At 52.8% G+C, this 23,215-nt stretch overlaps 7 protein-coding genes and 1 non-coding gene across 8 annotated transcripts; 4 read left to right on the top strand and 4 right to left on the bottom strand.

The window, feature by feature from the left end:
* The first annotated feature begins 1,904 nt into the window (after positions 1-1,904).
* Positions 1,905-2,014, top strand: HMPREF1120_09296. Its single transcript has one exon. It is a non-coding gene; the product is annotated as a tRNA-Ser (tRNA).
* A 1,037-nt stretch (positions 2,015-3,051) lies between these two features.
* HMPREF1120_01933 (CDF family cation efflux system protein) lies at positions 3,052-4,461 on the top strand (the record flags this gene model as incomplete). Its single annotated transcript, XM_009155962.1, has 1 exon — positions 3,052-4,461. The coding sequence occupies one exon, from the start codon at positions 3,052-3,054 to the stop codon at positions 4,459-4,461; it is 1,410 nt and encodes a 469-aa protein (XP_009154210.1).
* Positions 4,462-5,153: 692 nt separating this feature from the next.
* HMPREF1120_01934 (uncharacterized protein) lies at positions 5,154-7,703 on the bottom strand (the record flags this gene model as incomplete). The annotated part of the gene is made up of 1 exon (XM_009155963.1): positions 5,154-7,703. One exon carries the CDS (start codon positions 7,701-7,703, stop codon positions 5,154-5,156), a length of 2,550 nt encoding a protein of 849 aa, XP_009154211.1.
* A 320-nt stretch (positions 7,704-8,023) lies between these two features.
* HMPREF1120_01935 (uncharacterized protein) lies at positions 8,024-9,805 on the bottom strand (the record flags this gene model as incomplete). The annotated part of the gene is made up of 1 exon (XM_009155964.1): positions 8,024-9,805. One exon carries the CDS (start codon positions 9,803-9,805, stop codon positions 8,024-8,026), a length of 1,782 nt encoding a protein of 593 aa, XP_009154212.1.
* A 1,801-nt stretch (positions 9,806-11,606) lies between these two features.
* Positions 11,607-13,379, top strand: HMPREF1120_01936 (cytochrome P450 oxidoreductase; the record flags this gene model as incomplete). Its single annotated transcript, XM_009155965.1, has 2 exons — positions 11,607-12,099; positions 12,157-13,379. The coding sequence occupies 2 exons, from the start codon at positions 11,607-11,609 to the stop codon at positions 13,377-13,379; spliced, it is 1,716 nt and encodes a 571-aa protein (XP_009154213.1).
* Positions 13,380-13,876: 497 nt separating this feature from the next.
* On the bottom strand, positions 13,877-19,156 carry HMPREF1120_01937 (uncharacterized protein). Its single transcript, XM_009155966.1, has 2 exons — positions 18,114-19,156; positions 13,877-17,891 (listed from the first exon to the last, which is right to left on the bottom strand). The coding sequence occupies exons 1-2, from the start codon at positions 18,154-18,156 to the stop codon at positions 15,643-15,645; spliced, it is 2,292 nt and encodes a 763-aa protein (XP_009154214.1). The 5' UTR covers positions 18,157-19,156; the 3' UTR covers positions 13,877-15,642.
* On the top strand, positions 15,121-15,576 carry HMPREF1120_01938 (uncharacterized protein; the record flags this gene model as incomplete). The annotated part of the gene is made up of 1 exon (XM_009155967.1): positions 15,121-15,576. One exon carries the CDS (start codon positions 15,121-15,123, stop codon positions 15,574-15,576), a length of 456 nt encoding a protein of 151 aa, XP_009154215.1.
* An 898-nt stretch (positions 19,157-20,054) lies between the features above and the next one.
* HMPREF1120_01939 (uncharacterized protein) lies at positions 20,055-22,728 on the bottom strand (the record flags this gene model as incomplete). The annotated part of the gene is made up of 2 exons (XM_009155968.1): positions 20,055-20,198; positions 20,254-22,728. The coding sequence occupies 2 exons, from the start codon at positions 22,726-22,728 to the stop codon at positions 20,055-20,057; spliced, it is 2,619 nt and encodes an 872-aa protein (XP_009154216.1).
* Between the last annotated feature and the right edge of the window lie 487 nt (positions 22,729-23,215).

Below are 23,215 nucleotides of genomic sequence, written 5' to 3' on the forward strand. Positions count from 1 at the left end.
ACTATGCCGCGCGCGTTTGTACGCACTACGCAACGAACAAGTTGATGCCGAGTCTGCGATTTTGTATAGAGAATAACTATGAATCTAGCTACTCTGGCATCGCGTAGATCGTCTCTCTATCTAGCAGGATAGCGCAGAATAACTCGCTTTCCTCCTATGAGTACCCTCTAGCCTGAAAGACGTCGACGACGTCCTAGGAGCGCTTCTTATCCTGCTTACGAAGGCGTTTATTGCTAGCCTCTTCTTTATCTTCTCGTACGCGCTTACGTACGGCTAGTAACTTAGTCTAAAGCACTCTAGCCCTAGAATCGACTACGATAAAGCCGCGTGTGAATAGACGCTGGGCTTTGCGTAGAGAGCGAGTTAGTTTATGACTAATAGACGCGTTTAGAGTCGTTAGCGAGGCGATATCTATTAGCGTCCTAAGCGTACGCACGTCCTAAGACTTAGAACGCTCCGGGGTAGTTAGTCTAGCCTATCTATAGGCTATAACCTCTAGTTTATTAAGTACTCTATTAGGTGCGATCGGCTAGAGGCCACTTCTACGCCAGCCTATAGAGATATATTACCTAGTAAAGCCCTATTAACGCGTACGATAATAGAGAACGTTAAACTAGGCGCGTAAGACTTAAGACTCGCCTACTAGAATAAATTCCTTAAGGTTTTAAGCGTAGTAAGCCTTAAGGCGACTAAATAGGCCTAAATCGCACGGCTAATAGAGATACGACGTATAAGGTAGTAGATAAACGAGCGTAATCTAGTTTACGAGGCAGAGATAGATAAACTCGCCTATTACGTAACTTCCGTAGCCATCTAGAATAAGAAGTCGCTAGTACGAGGCGTCGTCTTAATAACGCCCTCGGCGACTCTTAGGAATAAATATCTCTTTTAGCCACTCGAGAGCGTACTTATTCGTCGTCTAGCCTCTCTCTATAAAGCCCTAACGCTAATTAGGGCACTTAGGCGATAATGGAAACTAGCAGTTAAGCGGTTAATTTAGTAGCCTACTACGATAAATAACTAAGGGCTTTATAGCGTCGTCCGCGGCGGAGATATACTCTAGGACCGAGACCTAGCCTATAGAACTACTCGCAATTAAGAGAGGTAGCCCCGTACGTCGATCAAAGACTATAGACTCCTTCTATAAGTGGCTCATTTAAAAGCCTATCTCGTCTATATTCCAGATATTCTTCGGCAGAATCTAGAAGCGTCGTACGACTTTAGAAAGGTACGTAAACTAGCCGTCTAGTTAATAAGGAATAGTAGCCTAGATCCTACTAGCGTCGAGCGCTCTATTACGCGCACAACTTAACTTAGGTCGTCGCTTAATAAAGCGAGAGACCTAGTATATACCGAGCCTAACGAAGGGGTGCCTTTAGCGCGCGAGATCCTGCGCAACGCGCGCCAGTTGCGTACGATTAACTAGCGTATATTATAACTATAGGTCTCGAATATATATAGCTAGAACATCTTCCTATTGCCGCGTAAGATTTGCGTACGAGACCTCTTCTTGTCCTTTAGGTCTCGCGCCGTTGGCGCGGTCGCGTACAGTTAATCTTAAGGCGCCTGCGTAGAGCGCCGCCTATCGTACAGTCTTTACGACACTAGAATCGAGTGTAACGAGAGCCTGGCTAGCAGGATCCATAACGACGACGTGGTAGAAGATCAATTAGTAGAGGAATACGAAGGTTTTGTTGACAGGTGGGTAGTAGGGGCGCGTGCTACGCGCTATGGCGGGATCCTGGTGGTGGCGGGAAGGTGGTAGCCAACCTTAGTAGTGAGATGATTGGCGCCACTTAGGTGTGAAGACGGCGCCTATTGGTGCCGAGATAGGGCTTGATTCCGTCAACATCATGCATTATTGTACCTAAATTTTCAAGATAAATTGCCACCACAAAGTTTACGGCACCTTGACGGAGTAGTTAACGTGCTGCCCTGCTATCGGTGAATCAATTTCGCTGGAGCTGATCAGGCAGTTCCTTCGGGAGCGCAGGTGCAAATCCTGCAGGTGTCGAGTTATTTTTTGCACCTTCTTGATTAAATGGATTTTTGTTTTCTGGTACGAAATGCCATGACACAAACACCGCGACGAAAGGGCTGTAAGGGGTCTCCCTTATCAATACTTTTTTTCACCATGGCTACGCTTTGGCTATCTCCGAGTCCCCAGCTTTACCGGTCTCTTGAGCACTCCTTGACATAATTATGTTGTTAAGGCATACCTAGCAGGTTCTTCGGTAGATAGAGTGTTGAAAATCCCAACTCCCCAAACGACCCTGAGCGGTTGGCCTCTGGCTGTGAATCTGGCCTCTTATTGCTCGAGTTCTAGCAAGTACCTACTAGGCGAATAGACACTGGACTAGTAACAGTTAACGTTGTGATTAGCCGTGTCGTGCCCCTGGCTAACAACATCATTGAACGGAACTTCACTTGGCTTGTTTCTCCTGCCACGCTCCGCTATTACTCGGCACCATCTTGACTATTTCACTATCTACTCTAGTACTTCCGAGTCTTCTAGGTCCATGTTGAGCAGGGATAGATAAACAAGAATCTGGAGCAGCCTTCTCCCAGTCCAAATCCCCGCCCTCGCCTATCTCCTAGATCAGTACGACAACGACAACCACGTCCCTCCTTGCTGCCTCCTCGCAATTGTGCCTCGCGACCAGCTGGCCTTGTCTACGCTACTCTTTCGTCAATCGCAGCAGCAGTTTTCAATTCCTGGACGCCGGCGTCCGCAGGCAATGCGACTGGCGTAGCGCGTATACCCAGCTTTAGACGAGTCCTCGAACGCCCAAGCTGAATGTTGAACTCAACTGCGGACAACTTGAACCTCCTCCGTTGCACAAGGCTGAAAAAGCCATGAGCGCGACTTTCACGTTGCCGGTGTCTGCCACCGACAGTTGCAAACATGACCAACCTCATACTCCCACGCATTCTCGATCTCATTCCCACACGCCGTCCAGATCTCACCAACGGCATCGAACGGGAAGCCGACTGACCACACCCTTTCCGCTGGCGCGGATACCGTCCGAGTCAGTCGTAAATCAGAGCGATATGAACCGGCCGCCTGCCGTTGATACAAGCGTCCATCGACACAAGCACGTCAGCCCTGCGCCCTTACTCGATCTTTCAGGTGATCAGTTCGTGCCCAAAAGGAGGAACACAGAAGCAAAAGCATATTCAGACCGGCCTGCATTCCACCGCAGTTTCTCTAAACCGACACAGCTACTATTGCAGACCACTGAGAACTACTCTCTCCTCCATGGGATCCTTGCGGACGACGAGTCTCGGCGCATCTTTTACTTTATGATTTTGAATCTGTGTTTTATGGTCGTTCAGTCGACGTATGGTGTTCTGACGGGTTCATTGGGGTTGATCAGCGACAGTATACACATGTTCTTTGACTGTGTTGCGTTGTTGGTCGGTGTTTGCGCAGCGGTCATGAGCAAATGGCCGCCCAGCCTCAAATTCCCCTATGGCTATGGCAAGATCGACACTCTGGCAGGACTCGGCAATGGGATTTTCCTGATGCTCATCAGCATCGAGATTGTCTATGAAGCAATCGAGCGACTCTTTTCCGGCGCCGATGTCAGCCGCACGACAGAACTTTTGGTGGTCAGCACCATCGGTTTGCTTGTCAACATGGTGGGTATATTCGCCTTTCACGGAGCACATGGGCATGATCATGGACACAGCCATGGAGATCCGAATCATAGTCATGACCATGTCCACGACCATCACGATCATGATCACGACCACAAACACGAACATGAACATGAACACAACCATAGCCACTCTCACGCAGAGACGCCACTGACCGCCTCTGCATCACCCGTCAAAGGCAAGAAAGCAGCCAGTGGCCATCACCACGGCGGCGAGAACATGCAGGGTATCTACCTGCACATCATGGCGGACGCACTCGGTTCTCTCGCCGTAGTGGGCTCGACGATGCTCGTCCGCTGGACCGGCTGGAGTGGATTTGACCCCTTAGCATCGTGCATTATCGCCGTTCTCATCTTCGCCTCCACCATCCCGTTAGTAACGTCGACGACCAAGATTCTCTTGTTGTCCCTCAACTCGGATATCGAGTACAACCTGCGCGGCATCCTCAGTGGCGTTGCAGAAATCCGTGGTGTGGCAGGCTACACCGTGCCCAAGTTCTGGCTCGAAGACGTCAAGAAGGAACCGGGTCACCATCATCACGGTCATAGTCATGGTCACGACCATGGTCATTCGCATAACCACAGCCATGGCCACAACTGTTCCGATGACGAGACTGCAGGCGAAGACCCAACCGTCCTGGGCGTGATTCACATTATTGCCTCGCGTCACGCCGACCTAGAGGATGTCAGGCAGAGAGTGGACATGTATTTCCGGTCTCGGAAGATGGACGTCGTGATCCAGATGGAGCGGGAAGGCGAGAATAGGTGTTGGTGCGGCGGCGGGCAGAAATCTGGAGGTTGAACTTCTTCTGAAACCTACAGTTTCTGATCTATCTCATCTTTCAATGGGCGGTCTATGTGCCTCAGCCGCCTCTCGGACTTTCGGGCCCTGATTTGGTTCTTTTTGTTGGTGTGACGCAAAAAGCAACTCCCGACTGTAGTGGGAAGGAACTTGGGTTGTTTGAGTATACCTTGCATAGGTACCCTACGTTTGGCTTTGTTCTCTCCTCGCATCGAGGTTGTTGTTGATGTTCGTTTTCGAGCACAGAAAACTAGACAATGGCTGGCATTGCTGCCACAGAGCTGGCATTAGAAATGGGTGAGACGAGGCGCGGTACGGTGTGGGGTGGTGTGATGCGGCGAAGCTGGAGCGAGGATGCTTTATGTGAAACACGATCGTGCATGGTAGAACTGCCTTTTCTTTACCTACAAAGTATCTCATACACAGCCTTATGTACTCTACAAATCAAATGGCTTGTCAAATTCTGGAGACGCATCAAATACCATCTACTGTAACTACCTACGATCCTACACGTAGGCAATAGTACCTAGGTAGTGCTTAAGTGGCTTCCAACTTCCTAATAATAGTTGATCAGACACCACGTTCGATTAAATGTCTACTTCATTTTTCTATTGATCCCATCTCCTCATCTCCATTCCTACTTAATCAAAGGCCGTCACACGGGGCCCATCCATAGAAACCCCTCTTCCCTTTCACACCAGAATCCAAGTAGCCCAAACCCACACCAGCTCAGTGACCAAGCCCAGACCCAACACCACAATACCCAGCACGAGACCGACACCGACGCGGCTCTGCGCATCCCGTCTCCAGCTAAGGGTATATGCCTTGCCCTCAACCTCTGTCAGGCCGTTGCCCTGATCGGCTCCACGGCCAGGCACACCGAACAGGATCCACATGGTGGCAGTAAAGACGGCCATGAAGAAGATGATACACAACATGGCCAAGATCTTGCGTATGGAAAATGTGTAATGTAAATAGAGTGTTGGTGGACCGGCCCCGGCTGTGTGGTGGCCGTGAGGTCCGTATCGACGACCGGTTGTCTCTGCCGTGGATTTGGACCGGTAGGGAGCAGCAGCCGCCGTAGTAGTAGATGGCTGGAAGGGCATTCGGGGGATAGTGACGGTGGGAGTTCGCCCGAGTCCTCCGGAAACCGAAGGAGCACGGGTCCCAGCGTTGGTGTTGGTATTCAAAGTCGTCGCAAGGTCGTTGCCGTCGATAGGATCGCCCTGTCCACTGCTGCCTTGCCGCGAATGCATGAACGAATACACCGGGCTGTGGCCATTATCGTCGGCTGCGTGTGGACTGTACATTGATGACGAAGACGGTGGAATCATGGTCATCAGCGGACGGGATCGTCGCGCGAATGATTCCAAAGTGTACTGGCTGTTGCGCAGCCAGAGAAGCCACATTTTCCTGCGACGTCCGAGCCGTGGTCGCAGCAGATGCTTGATGAAGTCGAGACCGTCGATTTCAGGCACCGCAGTCCCGGTGACGTTCTCGACGATCGACGTCTGCCCGTGCCAGTATCCGAGTCCGAACCCTCGCAGACCTGGTGTCCCGCTGATTGAGTTGCTCGAAGTCGGCGTGCTCGTGCCGTTGTCCTTGTTACTCCTCGCCACACTGGCGTACGAGAGTGTTCGAGCCGACAGAAATCTGCGGATAAAGCCGAGGAGTCGGTCGTTGTACGCTTCTCGAATGGTCGTGAACAGGGCTTCATCGTCGAATGTTGTTTTGTCACTGACTTCAATCTCAACCGTGACTCGGGCAGAAGGGTGACGCGCAAGGCGGAGGTCGAGGAATAGTATCTCTGGCGCAACTGGAGACGGGAATCGATCGGAGCGCGAAGTCACTGGCGCTGAGGGTAGCGGTTTTGTTGAGAGGGGCACTTCAGGGGGCTGCTGTGTGTTCCGAGAAGATTTTTCCTTCTCGTCTGCTGCAGACTCGTTTTCTTTCCGGTGAGACAGTGGCTTGGCTCGACGCAATGACCGAGGCGTTCTGCCCTCCTGGGGTGGTGCCTGTACCTCGTCGATTTCGCCAATGCTGCTGTGTCGAGCTGGGTAGGGCGTGCTGACAATTGATTCACGGAATAGCTTGGGGTCGTTGTTGGTCCGATTGATGACCAGGTCGGCAGGGCGGATCATGACGCGGCGTACGGGGTTTCTTACCGGAGCAGAAATGGCCCGGGACAGCTTTTTGTCCGTCTCCGTGACAGGGTTCGCTCTGAGCCCGTCAATTGACTCGGGCGATACGTACGTGCTGCTAGAGTAGGTGGTGTCGGTGTTGGTGTTGGTACTGCTCGGTATCCGGACTGAGCCAAACCCACCGAACGGGGTGGGAAGGGTGTCCAGGGCCTCAAGCTTGCTTGGAGTTTCTGGGAATTCCAGGATGGTTTCATTGATGGGATTGGTCTGCGAAGAGCTTGTGGCTGTAGTTGCTTGCGACTCTGTTTCTGTGGAGGCGGTTGTACTTTCATGGTTTGACCCCTGACCTTCCAATGCTTTCAGTGCATCCGCTGGCGTGCCTGAGATATTGTTCTTCTGTCGTTGCTCCGCAGTTGCTGCCATATTTTGTAGCTTCTTGAGTTCTGTGATGTCTGTTGACGATGCTTCTGTTGTTGATGGCCCCTCGTTTGAAGTGGAGGCTTGAGAGGGACACAGCTTCGGCACAGATCCGCCGGAAGCATTGCTATGCTGGATAATGTGTGGTCGGGCGACTCGCACGCTGCTTGCTCGGTGAATAATGTGTTCATTGTCACTCGATTCATCAGAGCCAGAGTCGTAAAACGATCGTGGTTCATCCGGGCCTGTTACCGCAACCGGTGGCATCTCAATGTCGCCGATTGGATGCAAAGTCTTAGTTGTAGGATCGTAGGATGGGTCGACCGGACTCGAATTTGTAGTGTCCTTGGACAGTCTGGCCTGTTTGCCATTTTTCTTCTTCAGAACATTGGACTTCTTGGACACTGGTGGCTGTATTGATTCCGAGGCTTCGGATTCTGTCGTGGTCTTGGACCAGCGGCTGACCTCGGGTGGAGGGGCATGTCGCTCTTGAGACTGGCGCATGAGACGCGAGACTCCCCCCCGCCATCCTGTCAAAGGAGATGAGGAGAGTGGTATTTCTGCGGGCGACATTGTGGAGTCCTTCTCAGCGGCCACGATTGCGCTTGAGGGCGTGGCAGTCCTGGCGACAATGACGGGTTTACGGCCAAAGGCACGAATAGGACTTGTAGGATTGAAAACCATGGATACAGCCTGGGAAAAAGTATATCGAGGATTATCGACATCATATTCCTGCGAGAAGGCATCTTAAGGCTTTCCATATTGGATCGCTTGCGGTGGTGTTGCTGGTGAAAGAAGATTGCCGTTTGCGGCAGTCGGACTCATGAGAAGACGCCGACGGCGACCACGGCACCCAGAGCCTGGATAAGTTGACCGCTTCGGACGGAAACAAAGGACGACCAACGCGTCATATACGTTGGCCCTGCGATTCGACCGATGTGAGCCTGTTTGCAGCTGGTCTGGGGATGGTGACACGAAGATCCATCTCGAGCCGCATTCCAATCTCAGCCCCGAAACTTGCCTTGGCAATATGGGCAAACATCGAACTTGTCGAATAACGCTTGACTCAAGCTTGGACCGTCTAGGAATTCCAGCTTGCCGGGATCGAGGAACTGCCTTCCGCATTTGGCGCAATACCTGCAAATTCCAGGCTCTTGAACAGCAACGAAGGAGAGACTGCATCGGCTGAACTGGTGGTTGTTGGCACATTTCGCTGCATCCGACGGCGGACTGAAGGGTATCGAAGCCCCGCAGATGTCGCATTGCTCTTCAGTAAGAATTGGATCAGTGAGACCGTCATGCTTGAAAACGGCTCCTCGCTCAGCGTCCGCGTTCGCGGCTGTACCGATGGGATCCCTCTGCTGCAGCGCTTCAAATTCTTGAGAACCTTGTCTACTCTGCGAAAGCCGAGTCAATGCTGCGGTTGCCCATTCCATCATCGAAGGACGATCCTTCAGGTTTGATGAAATGAGTGCAGCCGCGCAGCGGACAATGTTGCTATCCATTTCCGTGCGTTCCCAATCTGCTGGAGTGGTTATGATGAAGTTGAGGATTTCCTCAATAGCAGCAGCTGGGCTTAAAGTGGAAGGTGAACTTGCACTGACTGGGGGCTTCTGTAGCTGACTGAAAACTACCACTATGCGTTGACTCGATGGCATGCCATATTCGATCACATCCGAGGGGTGGAATGAAACAGCAGCTGCGGCTCTGGTTCTATCGGGAGACATCACCGCGCCCCAATGCCTCACTCGTACATTGCCACCAAGGTCAAATCGTTCGTCGTACTCCTTCCGGAGCTTATCAATCATAGGGATGAAAGATGATTCAGGAGCAGGCTCGACCCATAAAAACTCCGACGAAGACTCGTAATCTGCAATCGACAATTGCCTGAGGCTTTTAGAGTTCGGATCATCTGTGGTGCCCCCAGTGATCCTCTCCACATGAACCGAAATGTGTCTGGGGGGTGTGAATGGACTTAAGCTCACCTTGATGGCCAATGCATCGTTACTGCAAGCTCCATCTTGGGTCCCAAAGGCTATCCAGTTGCTTGGCTCGAGATGAGATACAGGTGATGAGACGGAAAGGAAGTTGCGCAGACCGGTCGTTCCTTGTCCGAGCGAGTCTGTCTGTAATTGGTGTTCTCCCATAAGCTCGACGTGCCACCCACCAAATGCAGCGCTGCTCTGCTTGCGGATCACGAACACCAGTATGTTTTTATCATCATCTGCAACAGCGAGAAGTTGTGGAGTCCACCGAGACGCGCCGGAAAGTGGCAATGCAGGAAGCCAGCAGAAAGCGCGGATGCGTTGCTTGCGCCTAGAATTGGCGGAAACCTGCGGCTCTGCAACAGCGGGTAACTTATGATTGAGAACGCAAGTACGCTTCCAGACGCCCAGTCTGCCATTGGTTTCCCACAGCGATAGAACCAGATTGGACGTTAAGACAGCGAGCACGCTTCTTCTGTACATGCCCAGCCCCGGAGGAGACCATGCAATTGCGACCGTTGTCGAATCAGATTGCTCCTCGCCCAGGGAAAGATCCCTCAGCGGCGCCAGCGTTTGGAAAGGCCAATCTGTCTGTTCGAACATGTTCACGCGCAAAGTATGTGTATGCCATTGAGGGTGGCCAGCAATGACCTGTTCCTGTGAAAGTTCTCGGGGAGTCACAATATGCACAACCTCACCTGCTGCAACGGCCAAATCGTCCGATGACCAGGTCAAAGCATTTTCACACGTTGGCCAGTAACGTAGTTGAACAGGATCGAGATCGCTGGTGTGGGACCCCATTTCCGTAGGTAATGATGAGCGTAGCTATCATTTTTTTTTTGGAACAAGGGCACGGGGAGATTTTGTCAACATGCTCTGGGTATGTTGTGAGCGAAGCTGGCACGGGCGCATGAATGGCTGCTGTATCTCTGCCTAGTACTAGTAGGTAGGTAGTGCTAATGTAGGAGAGTGAAGGCCTGCACTTGGCATCGCTATCTTGAAATATCCATATTGGAGAATTTAGTGACAGTAAACTTGGTGTTGTGTGGCATCAGACGCATCGCACACATAGACAACAATATATGCAACAGCAGGGAAAATAGAATCTGGGACGTTCGATCATTGCACTGGCACCCAGTGCTGGTCCCAGTGGCAGTGTGTAAACCGAAGCCTTGTTGCCAAGAAATGTTCCGCTTCCGCTAAGGTCACGTGGACGGCAAGGCTGAGCATTGGGTGGAAAGAGTCTCTTACTGTTTCATCTACATAGTATATATATCAGTCATAAGTGCAATGGGACCTCACGGTGCAGTATGACGATAAAGAACATTGAACCAGCCGCAGGGCCAAAGGTCGCTGCAAGCTATCATGAGTGGCAGTTATAAGTTTCGTCCAATGTCTATAACTGGATCGAAGAATGGGCAAATCGCTGCTGGGCAGTAGTGACGCCGGCCGTCAGCGGAGGCAGGAGGGCTTCATGACGCAGCAGTGGCCTTAAACGCAGTGTGCTGTACCGAATATCGTGGCAGTGGGAGTCGGATTGAATGACGTCCAAGTTGAATTGCAGGCTTTCGTCGCTGCTGCCGCTGGCCAACAATAAATCAGCACCGACAATACTACGAGTCCTGTACCTTAGTTGTACCTTAGTGCCGGGCTCACTTCGATGAAAGATTACACTCATGTGATTCTCTCACCACCTACTTCTGGAGACCGAAAAGCACGGCTCATTGACGCTGCGATGTATTGGGTGATACCTGGTTTGACCGCAGTTCGCACTACGGACATGCCAATCTCAACCCAAATAACCCATGGCCGCGGTATCAGGGGCATATTGCGGAGAGGCCGTGGCGAGCCAATAGGGCTCAGATGATGTTCCAAATAAAGAACCGTGGGCCGGACAGCTAGACTCCGCTAGACCCAAAGCAGATGAGATGTGTCAGGGCTGACACCGCTAGTAGCATTTAGTGTGCGCTAAGGCGCAGCTATTAGCAGGATCATTGGCAGCCAAGTCGCCTCCTGGGAAGCCTGATCTGATACTAGCAGCCTTGACAGTACCTGTACCACTCTATCACCACTGCCACTGCCCCCGATTTTACGTGCAGTGTGTTGTTGTGTGTGTTTAGCATTGCTAGTCGACGGACAAATCTCTCTTGAGCGATTGCTCCTCTTGGTTTCATGGCCAGTGTGCATCAGTGACGGCGCTGGAGTCCTGACCGCAACTCCGCCCCCCTAATAGGCTTCGCTCGCTCGATGTTGGCTGAGCCTGCGCCCCAGCCAACTTCAATTGTTGGATTGGACTCGATTCTTTTCTCGGCCCCCCGTCTGCCCAATCCAATGAGGCCAGGAGAGGGTCTGCTGTCTTGTCTCACCAGTGCTGCTATCTTAATACCAATTGCCTAGTCCTGCCTCTCCTGCTCCTGCTCCCTCCCTCCTGAACCACTGGCACTCCTATAAGCTGTGTTCCCTCTCTTCCTTGTCTCCCTTTTCATGCTCCGTGCTCATTAATACTATAATCCACGACATCCCCATTGTCCTTCGTTAGCCGGACTGTGTCGTCCTCGGGTCCATTATCGCTAGCCCTTTGGATACAGACACGACAATAGTCATGGCGGCGTCCATCTCGCCGTCGGTCATCATGACCCAGATCTCTCACTACCTCAATCCCAATGAGACCGCCGACGCTCTTTTCTTCCAACCCCATACCGCCGTCACGGCCATTGGGACCTACAAATGGTTGATTGGCACCGGCATTTTTCTGCTGGTCACGGCGATCCAGATCATCAAATATATGCGCAGAGATCGTCCTCCGCCAGGGCTCAAGTTGATCCCAGGACCGCGCAGCACGATTCCCTACATTGGACGAGTCCACGATGTCGATCCGAATGCCCCTTGGTTCGCCATGAAAAAGTTTTGTGATGAGTATAATGGCATCTTCCGTTCCACCATCTGCGGTGAGATGCATATCTGGGTGGGGGATCAAAAGATTGCCTACGATCTGTTGTGCAAGAAGGCCAGGATCTATTCCTCCCGGCCAATGGTGCCTGCTGTTCCCGGCAGTGACTCACAGGGCCAATATCTTCCACTTCTTGCCCATGATGGTAAGCCTAAAAATGCCTTTCCAGCTGTATCCGCGATAATCTGACCTTTGTCCCCAGATCATTGGCGCAACCAGCGCAAGTTCGCCCACACAGTCCTGACCCAGGGCTTCAACTCGAAATACTACGGCTACGTCAGCCACGAATGCAAGCGCTTCCTGTACAAACTCCTGGTCGATCCTAAGGACCATTTCGCTCTGACCGACCGCTTCTGCGGACGCATCGCCGCCCGTCTCGGCTACGGCAGCCCAGCCTCGGCCGCGGCCCACTGCAAGAATGCAGGCGAATTTATCCCTCAGATCTCGCCATCTGGCCCCATTACCAATCTGCTGCCTTTCCTCGGTGGTCTTCCTGAATGGTTGAACACATCGAAGCGCAAGGTCCGTGAACGACGCGAAAAGGAAGAAAAGCTCTGGAAGGGTCTGATGAAACAAGTCCGTGAGGAGATGAACCAAGGAGTTGCCCCGATCAGCTATGCCAGGACGTACTTTGAGCGCAAGGAGGCTGAAGGCGGCTCTCGCTCGTTTGGATTTGATGACCACGAGGCTGCCTACGCCGTCGGAATGTTGGTGACGGTTGCCATTTTCACCATTGGAGGACCTCTGTACTGCTTCTTCCTGGCCATGGTCCTGCACCCCGAGTGGCAGGAGAAGGTCCGCAAGGAATACGACGAGGTCATTGGTGACCGGGTCGTCGAGGTCTCCGATGCACCCAACCTGCCCATTCTTCGTGCCGCAATCAAGGAGTGTGTCAGATGGCGCCCACCGGTTCCCTTGGGCGTGCCCCGTCTCCTCGAGGAAGATGACGAGTGGAACGGCTACTATCTTCCCAAGGGCGCCGTCATCCACGCTGTCGATCTCGCTCTTGCCCGCAACCCGGAACTCTATCCCGACCCAGAGTCCTACAATCCAGACCGCTGGCTCAACAAGGATTTCCCCACCTACAAGGAGCCTCTCACCGAGCATCCCCGGCTCATGGGTCACCACGGCTTCGGCATGGGCCGCCGCATGTGTCCTGGCATTGAGGTCACCGAGGCCGAACTGCTCGTCGCATGCGGCAGCATTATCGGCAGCTTTGAGCTCAAGCCCGTGATGGACGCCAACGGACAGCCCAAGTGGCCCGACTCCAACGCTTTCACTCCCAACCTGATCGGTGGACCTCTTCCTTTTGAGATGGACGTCAAGGTCCGGAGCCCCGAAAAGGCCGCCCGCATCAAGGCTTGGTACGAGGAGAGTGTGGCCGATGAGATGGCCGGCAAGATTGCCGCTGGCCTGGCCCATTGAACTTGAAGAACGGAGAACTTATTACTAGCACTAGCTTTATGTGCTGTATGTTTTTTATCTGTCATGTCCTACCCCATCCTTAACAAGTCAAGTTCGGGGAGACGGTGTTTGTGTGGAAACTAGATGATATTGATATGCCTGGCGTTTGCCCCCTATAGGAGAGGAGGAGGAAGAGATACGAAATCCAATTGTATCTTTGCTCTTTTTTGGACCTCCTTTTGTTTTTGTTCTCTCCCGTCGGAATGTATGTATGGTATGTTATTTTGCATATTTGTCACCAGGTATCTATGAGTGAGCAGATCTAATGAATTGGATTAAATTGAGTTGAGTTGAGTTGAACTGCCTGATGTGACTCGCCCTGCCCTGCCCTGCCCTGCCCTCGCTATTACTGCATGTTATGATTGGTCGCTGCTTAATAGGCTTTGAACAATTCCACAAAGTTTGTCAACAAGATAATTGTTCGTAACCAACGTGAAAAGGGGAGGGCGTTATCATTCACTGCCATCAAGTATGTGGATGCAGTATATACTCGCCATCACCACATGCAGTGTTGTAGCAATCAATGCCTGAAGAGATTGTGAAATAAATTCCACAAAAGTTTGCCATTATCATTTTCTTCAAGTTGATAAATCAGCTTGGAAGAGCATATTAGTTGCTATTATACCCTATATATGCTGGGCATCGTAACTTAGTCTCTTCTCCCTTGGGATTTTTCTATGTATCAATAGATACTATACTATATACCTTGCAAGAGTCTACAACCGTAGACCATCACATCATCTTTTCCTCTTTCTTTGCCCCTTGCCCTTGCCCTCGCCACCCTTGAAGTCTTGATGTCGGTGTCGGGGGTCACATACATATCCAATCTTTGGCGATGACTGGCTCCCATTGGCAGTTAACACAACCCAAAGCCGGTTTCTCTCCGGTGCGGTCCAGGTGACTTTCAACGGGCGTCACATCATGACTTAAACTTATCGCCTGACCTCGTGTCATGCCGAGCGGAACCTGAAAAGGATTGACTGTTTGTCCCCTGTCCACCTCATTATATGCTGGCCGGGGTCCTCGTCCTGTCTGTCACTGAAGGGGCGGTTTTCTGCAAAGGGAGAAAAACACAGCTCCAAAATGATAATGATAGATAGATGGTATACCGACGGACCTGGGTCGTTCGAAATTGGTCGGGACCTCGAATTCCACCCTAGGATATCATGGCATGGCATGGCCTGGCCTGGCTGGTGCGTTCCTGATGGTTCCCAGTCGCTCGCTCGCCCTCCATCCATGCGGTTCTTTTCACGGGCTTGGTTTCTTGTCCTCCACTGCTTTCTGTTCGGCGAACTTTCTTCGGCGAATCAGACACCGGATTCGCCAAATTCTCTCTTCGACAACACGCCTTCTCCAGCTAAGTCAAAGGTTGTGAAGAAGGTAAGGCGAAAAGGAAGGCGCCTGGAGCGTTGCTCCAAAGCAAGTGGGCAACAGCAACGCCAAACAACATCGACACCGACCCCGGCACCAGAACCGGCGGCCAAAACTCCAACTCCAGCGCCTGTCTCTCCCTCTTCAGCGAATCAGACACCAGATTCGCCAAATTCTCTCTTCGACAACACGCCTTCTCCAGCAAAGCCAGAGCCATGTGACAGGTGAAGAAGGCGAACGCACCTGGTGCGCTCATGCAGAGCAAATGGGCATCTGCAGCCGCCCAGTCCAGCTCCCTCTCCACCAGAACGCCTCTGGTCCCAGGCCCTGTATGGCCCAAGTTCGCCGGCACGATCCCTCGCTTCGACTCCTTCGAAGAGTCTCAAAGAAGAAAAAGACCACATCTTTCACGAGGTCAAGGTCAAGAAAGGAGGCAACTTTGGGCCCTGGCCCTGGCCAATTGCTACAGAGCAAACAGATGGGTCACACCGCCGGCAGCGATTCGGACCCCAGCTGCCGCGCCCCATCCAGTGCCCCCGGCCAGAGCGACGGTATTGCAGCTGGCTATGGCCGCCCCGCCAACATTCCGACTCTGTCCACCAAAAATAAAAGGTCGAGCGGATTGCTTCGCATGTGGCTTCTGGAGAACGGCCTGCCGAAGCCAATTCATCATCCCGGTGACAAACATCTCACTTGCCTCTGCCGAATCATCTCGGTTCAGCTGGACAAGGGCAAAGGAAAAGAGGCGCCTCAGTCAAAGAGGTTGCCGAACTCTCTTGACATCTGATTTGTGATATCAATTCTGCATCGATGAGGTTGGGTTGGAATGACCGCTCGAAACCGGCTCTCTTAATTAAACGGCCATGACCTCGGCCATCCATTTCTGGCCGTTTTGCAGCCGCTCGGGTTTCAATGACCGTGATCGAGCGTCAGCCGCCGCGTGAGGATTGTTGGGGTCAACGACACCGACATCAGACATATCCAGCCCCATACTCATCCTTACTATAGTGTTGCTTCGAATAAACTGTGGTCCGAACGATGGTTCAGGCAGACTGAGCAATGGCCTCAACTGCTCTTCTGGATAGGTTGGCGTTCGCCGTAGGGCTTCTTGTTCTTGTACCTGTTCAGCCTCCAGTAGTGGCGTGCGCTCGGCTTCCTCCTGGCTTGGTTGGCTGCGGAGATTGGTGGTGGTGGCGCTGGTCGATTCCGGACGTGCCGCGGGGAGGGACGGGGCCGCAAATGTTGCATTTCCTGTAATCAGAGGTGACGTGCCAGTGCTGAGCTGGGCTTCGATGGACGTCCGTTGGCCGCCATATTCAACGACGGGCCGATTTGCTGGGACCGCTTGGACCACAAGTGGAGTATTATAGTGGTGTTCCATCTCACGAGCCTTCGGGGTTCGTTCTTCATCTTCAATCAGGGACATCTCGCATTGATCCTCGATCTCATCCTCTTCGTTGATAACCGTTGGATCGCTGCTTCGTCGGCCATGTAAACTCCCGAAGCGGACGAAATTGGGAGGAGTAGCGTGTTTCTTTGACCTTCTTGGGGTTGGAATATCCGCAGGACTTGGTCGTCTGACTGGGCTGGCCGCACCTTTATACGGCTCGACTGTCGCTTGACGTGCCTCGCTTTCACTAATTTGCATGGGTATGATCGGTTTGAACTTGTCCCGGCTAGCATCGGAGCTTCGTCTTTGCGCAGTGGGAGAAGTCCTTTCGATTTCGAAACTGAAGTTTGTCCTTAGGTTTTCGTTTTCCAGCACGGGGCTAAGCTCGCTGCTATAACCAGGTGGACGTTTCAATTTGCCGCAGCACGAGCACCGAGCGTATACAGGTCCGGCATCAATTTCCTTTTCCTTCCCCTTAAATTCACCCGGAATGATAAGAGATAGCGAACGGACGGCCGGATGCGTCGCAAAATCATCATCAGCAGTCCCTTCGATGTCCGGCTTCGACTGCTCAACCGGCCCTTGGCTGGGCCCTTCAGTTGTTGGCTTCTTGGCCCCGCCCTCCTCCGGGCACGACATCGTTCGTCGTCTGTTCTTTTTCAACTTGTTGATACTGTCTGATCCATCCACGCTGTTCTTCTCTTTTCCAAACAGAGCTCCACCAATGATAGTGAACCTCTTCTTCGATTCCTTCTTCGGTGATTCTTTTTGATGAGGTTGAGTCTGCTCGACATCGGGTTGCGCTTGCCGATCTTGCCTTTCTTCATGATTCGTTTTGTCATTGCGCTCGGTTCGATGTCCTTCCTCATCACTCTGAATTTTTGGCTGATTGTGAGGGTCTTCGACGTCCACAACTGGAAATTTGTAGGTATCATTAACATGTATTGAAGTAGGGGAATCGGTCACTTTGGGCGGGCTCACAGGTCTGGACGGCGTAGTGGTGGTGCTGGCAAGGGAAGCCGTGCGAGCACTGCGCTCACTCCGCGGACGATCAATACCAGAATCCTGTGAGCCATGCCGTCGTCTCTCTGGTGACGTGCCGACCATGCTCTGTCTTGGCCGCGAGAAGTAAGACAATGGGTTCGCTACAATATCGGCTGGAGGCCGTTGAAGCATGTTCATAGACCCAGTCCTGGTGACTTCATGTCCCCTGTAGGTGGCGAGGCCACGGTAGCTGGAAGATCTTGAACTCGACGGACGAGACGACATCCCATTGGCCACCATGAATGCAGCTTGAGCTGATCCTCGAGGACGTGGGGATTGGAGCGTGGCATCATGCTCACCAACGGCAGGAGTACGGCCATGAGCACTGGACCTGGATGAGCCTCGTCGTTCGCTCGGTGTAACTGGGGTACTGGGGACATTGAAGCTTGATTCTCTGGAGAGGTGACCCTCGGGACGTCGGCCTTCTCGCGCTGACGAGTGATCAGGACTTGCTGGGGGAGTTGCCGTAGTCGAGCGTCTCGACCTGGAAGGAGACGCTGCCTTTGAACTGGGTTCACTACCGGCTTGCGAAGCGAGGGCACTATGGTTCAACGAACGAATCTCGGCCGCGGTCAGCTTGGCGACATGTGGACTGTTGCGAACGGAGAGACGCTGCCTCTGCTTTAGAGACTTCTGCAGCTTCGTCATGTCGAAATTGTCTGCACCTACTGGAAAAGGACATGTTAGCACTGCCGGATAGACATGGGTACATGTATCAGTGCCGGCATGTTCGAAATTCAATGGCAGGGTGTGGAGATGGGAAGAAGCGGGTATCATGGGGCGTAGTGACCGACGTCAAATGGCCACTAATCGATAAGCCGACGGACGGTGCCAACCATTTGACGTGCGTCGAGTAAGCTTTCCCGGCTGAGACAGACCCCAAAACTCACCTGTCGGACGCGGCGGAGCCATCGTGGTCATGGCTGGAGACATTTCGGTGTGATGTGAAGTGAGCTTCTCAAGGACTCGTAGGAGCGCGTGGCAGTATTCCTCAAGAATCCCTCTACTAGAGGGTTGTTTCGCCGGGTCTCAAGCGGTTGTGCCTAGAGACAGTTTGGATGTCTGTAGGCTACGCTCTAGCCACGCCGGCTATTGCGCAAATAATCAACGCTGATCCGGGGCTTGGGCCGAATCTTAAGGAGGATGCAATGGCTCGTGCTTGAACTCGGCCGGAAACCAGAGGACAGTATGAAAACAAACGATCGTCGATAGAACCAGCCGGGGTTTCAAGCCCCGTGCATATGGAGATGAACTTGGCGGGCTATTGCTCAATATCAGTGAGACGACGACCGCTGCGCCGAAACAACGGTGGCAAGTGATGGTCGACTCGACGTGAGCCGCATAGAAACAACTATTCGAAACTCATGGTATACGGATGCCGTATCGTTGCCTCAAACTGAATCGATAAGAAATATGAAGGAGTATTAGGGAGAAGAAAGTAGTAATAATAATGAAACGGATCACTTGAAGTAGTGTTGCTGGCGGCAATTGATGGGGGCGCGACTGGGGGAGGGATCCTTAGGTGCGACGAACAGGGGAGGTGCCGTGACTAGAAAGATTGTATCAAGGTCTCGCGGTCGCTAAAGTCGGAAACACTCTGTTTTTGGCAGAGAGGGCTCTGGAAGAGATGGCTGCTGGGCTCGCTAGGCCGGTTTGGCGGGAGACGGTGGCATGCCGTGTGTCTTGTCTACTGACCGGATCGGGCTTCTTCAAGGGTATCTCTCGTAGTGACGGCGACAGTGATGGGTTCAAAGATGTCAGTTTGTCTATTTTGTCCGTTGTTCCCCTGATGATCCCCGGCGCCTTTGCCTTTTCCCAGGCTCTCTAACTGTACCTGCGCTGCTGCTGCTGCTGCTGCTGCTTCATCCCTGCACATCCTGGATTGTAGCCCTGCACTGTTTGCCTGCTCTTGGACCATGGTCCTGTCATGAGCACTCGATGGGACTGCGGGATGGTTAGGGCCGAAGGACGATGGATGGAATGGATCCGGTGGGACGAGGTTGTCTCGTTGGCTGGGTTTTGGTGCATGTCTGAGTTTGAACTTTTGGGCTGGACGCTGCCTGCGAATGGGAAACTCGCCAGCTTGCCAGCACCTGCACCCGCCTGCAAGCGACTGGCACCCGCCCAAAAATCTCTCAGGGCGTCCGCTTCAGGCTCTGCTGAATAACACGCGCAGCCACCACAGTGCCACTGCGCTACACACCACAGCATAGCACTGGCGTGCCGTAGCTGGACGTCAGATTCCGCAGCAGCCAGCACATTGTTAGTAATGCTAACAATAATAATGATGCTACTACCTGGTACTTCGGAACTGCGGCATCTACAGTACATCTAGTAACATGTGTCCAGCCTCCGGAGCCAAGTCCTTTTGTCGCAAACCAGACACAGGCATGGCTCGAGCTCTGGCAAACTCCCCTGCCACATCTTCAATCAGATCTGATGTGGATACACGACGGCAATGCCTTTCTCGATCGCAAAGACGTCCAACATAACCGAAGAAAGTCGGTGTCCTGCTTGACAGTCGCATCTCGGTAGGATGTTCATTGTTTGAGGATGGTAGCACTCAGATATGCCGTTTTGAACGCTGCCGACGAATATTATATGTAGGGCATTATAGTTGGCCGATCCCATTCATTTCAGGCCATCCTTCGTCGCCAAAATTAGGAAGCCAGACATATATCCACGTTCAAGAACCCCGTCCGCTCAGGGAGCAAGGGCTTCGCTCAAAGTATTTCCATTATATGACAAACAACGCCGTAGACACGCCCTCATTTTCCTTTCATTTTCGTTCCCGCTTCAACGTTCATATAGCATTACTCCAGGCTTCATGATTACAAGGCAAGACCTGTACCATCTCCCGTCCATCGATATAGAGCAAGGACCTCACGCCTCCAATGTTGCTGTTCCGCCAAATCCTCGGGTACTCGACCGCGCACTTGTTGCAGAGCAGAGCGCATCACCTTTCGGAAATTTCGCTACATAGTGTTAGACAATCTTCGCTTAGTCGAGTTCAACTGGACATGTACTTACCTGGTACTGGGTGTCCAACGTGGCCACACAGGCCTCGTGCGCACGGACAATCGTCTCACAAGCCTTGACCACATCCGGACTTACATTTCCCTGAAGTTTATCTGCAAACAGAAGCAGCAGAAAACTGCCCTGGAGCAGATACACCCCGAAGAAAAAGGGCATGAAGCTGAGATCGGGGTCGTATTCGATGATCTCTGCGACGGCTTCGGCGGCACTCACGGCATGTCCAGTCGCGGTCACAAACGACTGCGACGAAATCCACAGGTCGTTGTCGTCGAGTAGAGCAATGGGATCCCACTTCCCCGTCAGGAGAATGTGCAGGACGTGCATAATATGCGTGCCATATGCCACAACGGTTTTGGTTTGTAGGGCCAATTCCGATGCATTGTGAGACTCGTTGGTAGTGGCTGAGACCACCGACGGCGTAACAACATCGCTAGTAGCGGTGTCTGTTGGGTGGCCACCGGACGCCTCGAAGTCCTTGAGACTTTGTCCATATGTCTCAAGCTGTTGGGTGATTTCGTCGGTGTGATCGTCCCAGTTTTTGGGTTGGTTCGCCCTTGGGCCAAACCGAGGACGGTTCCGGGCATGATTCAGATCGAGAATCTCGCCCAGAATGACCATCAAAGGTAAGAAGTATCCAAATACACTGTGAGACGTACATTCAATATTGAGCCCGCGCCGTCGATGCTGTGGATCTGACCCTCTGTCAAATCGTCCGGCCTGGAAGGCGTCATCGTCCAATGGTTGGAGCAATCCCTCGCATTCCTTATTCAGGAAGAACATCGGTCGGTTGTAGCACAGTGCCAGATGCCGGTCCTGCATGTATAAAAGCCACCAGGTTCGCCGTCGCTCTTCTCTTTCTTCTTCAGATACACGGCCGACGAACTTGCGACGAGTGTCATCCACCGAGCTTTTCCTCCCGTCGGCACCCGTGTCTGCAGGGTTGCCGTTGGCATTATTCTCGTCTCCTTCTTGTTCTGGTGGGTTGGGCGGCAGTTCGCGCCCTAGTCTGATCTCGCGCGCAAGTGACCAAGCAGCATTCCACCATCTCAGGCTTGCCGCCTTCCGTTCACTTGCCGAAACCACTGTTGCCAAATGAATATACGTCGCCAGGTTGTCTATCTGGGATCGGTCGACTCCAGGCTGACCAGAGTGTGTTGGCACAACCAATGCGCCTAGACCGGCATCATTGGGAGGCATCTGTGGATAGTTAGGGTTGGGAGTGGCGGCAGAAGTGTTTGGGTAGCTGTGGACCAAGGGCTTCAGCATGTTGACCGTGAGCTCCAGCAGTTTTTGACAAATGCGGGCGCGGGCATCCAGGTGCGTTGTCAGGAAGGCAGCATCGCTTGTTTGGGCTGCTATCCACAGCATACTGGCCAACAAGGCCGGAGTGCATGGTCTCGGGTCGGTAGGATGAAGAATGGACTTTTTCCGAAAGATGTATCCCAGGATATATGGGTTCGCGGGTCTCAGATAGGCCGAGGTGGAGCTCGTGAAGTACTGCTCCAGTAGGTCGCAGGCCAGGGCTGGAGGGATGATTGACTCAATGTGAGGGAGCAGCGGCCGAAGAACCGGATACCGCACTGTGTCCGGAATTCGAGGCTGAGTGGGCAATGGCTCGCTCAGGAACATAGGAGACGTGAGAGCCAGCCAGTCTGGTGATTCGACCATTGGTGCTTTGCCCATGAAGGCAACAGAATAGTCGTCGCCGAGAGGAAAGCCGAAGCCTTGTGCGGACCCCGGCACGTGCATGGAATCAATAGTCGAGGGCGGATATGCCTGGGTCGAAACCGCAAAGTCTATGGTCCGAGGCTGTGCCATTTGAGAGACCATCGAAGGATCCATATCATGCATCTGTCCCGCATTTGTCATGCCCATTCCCGAGTTTGGATTGAATCCTGTATAGAACGAAGTAGTGTGGGTGTTTTGCTCGAAGGTGCCCGTTGTTGGCGCATGACTGGAGACCAGCGTCGTGTCCTCGATTATAGCCTCACGGCCAGAATATGATGTTTCCGAATACTTGCGAGAAACAGAGGCTTGAGCACCAGGAGGTTGATTGTTCGACGCGGTTTGGGACGACCCGTAGTTGGTCTCTTCAGTTTGCTCCGTCTCTCTTTTGGGTGCCCGCCCTCTTTTCTTGTGAGCGCGCGCATATTCACAGACCAACGAGTTGTCGGTGCAATGCGCACAAGGTTGCTTTCCATCACATTTGGTCCGCAATTGGTTGCACTGATCACATGCTCGACTGATCCGCCGGCGGACGGCCGCCCTGTCAGAAGAATCATTCCCATCGAGTTCCGACTCCCTCCTCTTGCGGCCTGCCTGTAGATCTTGAACGTCATACGGCGAAGGGTTAGGATGGATGATTGAGGAGAGGTGTTGAGGGTGAGGTGTGATCATGTCGGGCCTTTGGACGTAGGCATGGAATTCGGAGTAGCTGTTGTGGGTTTGTGGGGGAATGCGGGAAAGCATATTGGCGGCGACGGCGACGGCAACGGCGACGGCGAGGGCAGCACACAGCCGCGACAGTCATAACTTGCAAGGAACTATCGTCTGCGCCAATTCGCGAGAGTTCGAGGGTAAGAAAGCATCTGCGGACAGGGCGAAAGGGAAATGTCCTGTGTCGGCCGTGTGGTGGTGTTCAGCTGGAGCCTCGATGGTGGCCGTTGTGGGGATTTTTCGCTCACATGAGAGCTGCAAGCCCGCACAGAACAGTTGGCTACCAGGTAGCTAGCGACCTAGTACACGGGCATCTGTCATCTGGCGCATGGACAAACTGGGGAACGCCGTAAGCGACACGCGGAAGTCGAACGCCTGGACCAGAAAGCCGGAGGATATGCCCTGCCCCCTCCACAGTGCTAGTACAGTACAATGTTGTAGACCTCCCTGACCTACTATAGGGCTTTGCTTGTAGGGATAACGAGGCCGAGGCGGTGGTGGTGTCGGCGGAGAGCGAGGC

This window comes from Exophiala dermatitidis (genome assembly GCF_000230625.1).
Source record: "Exophiala dermatitidis NIH/UT8656 unplaced genomic scaffold supercont1.2, whole genome shotgun sequence".
In the NCBI taxonomy this organism is placed as follows: Eukaryota; Fungi; Ascomycota; class Eurotiomycetes; order Chaetothyriales; family Herpotrichiellaceae; genus Exophiala; species Exophiala dermatitidis.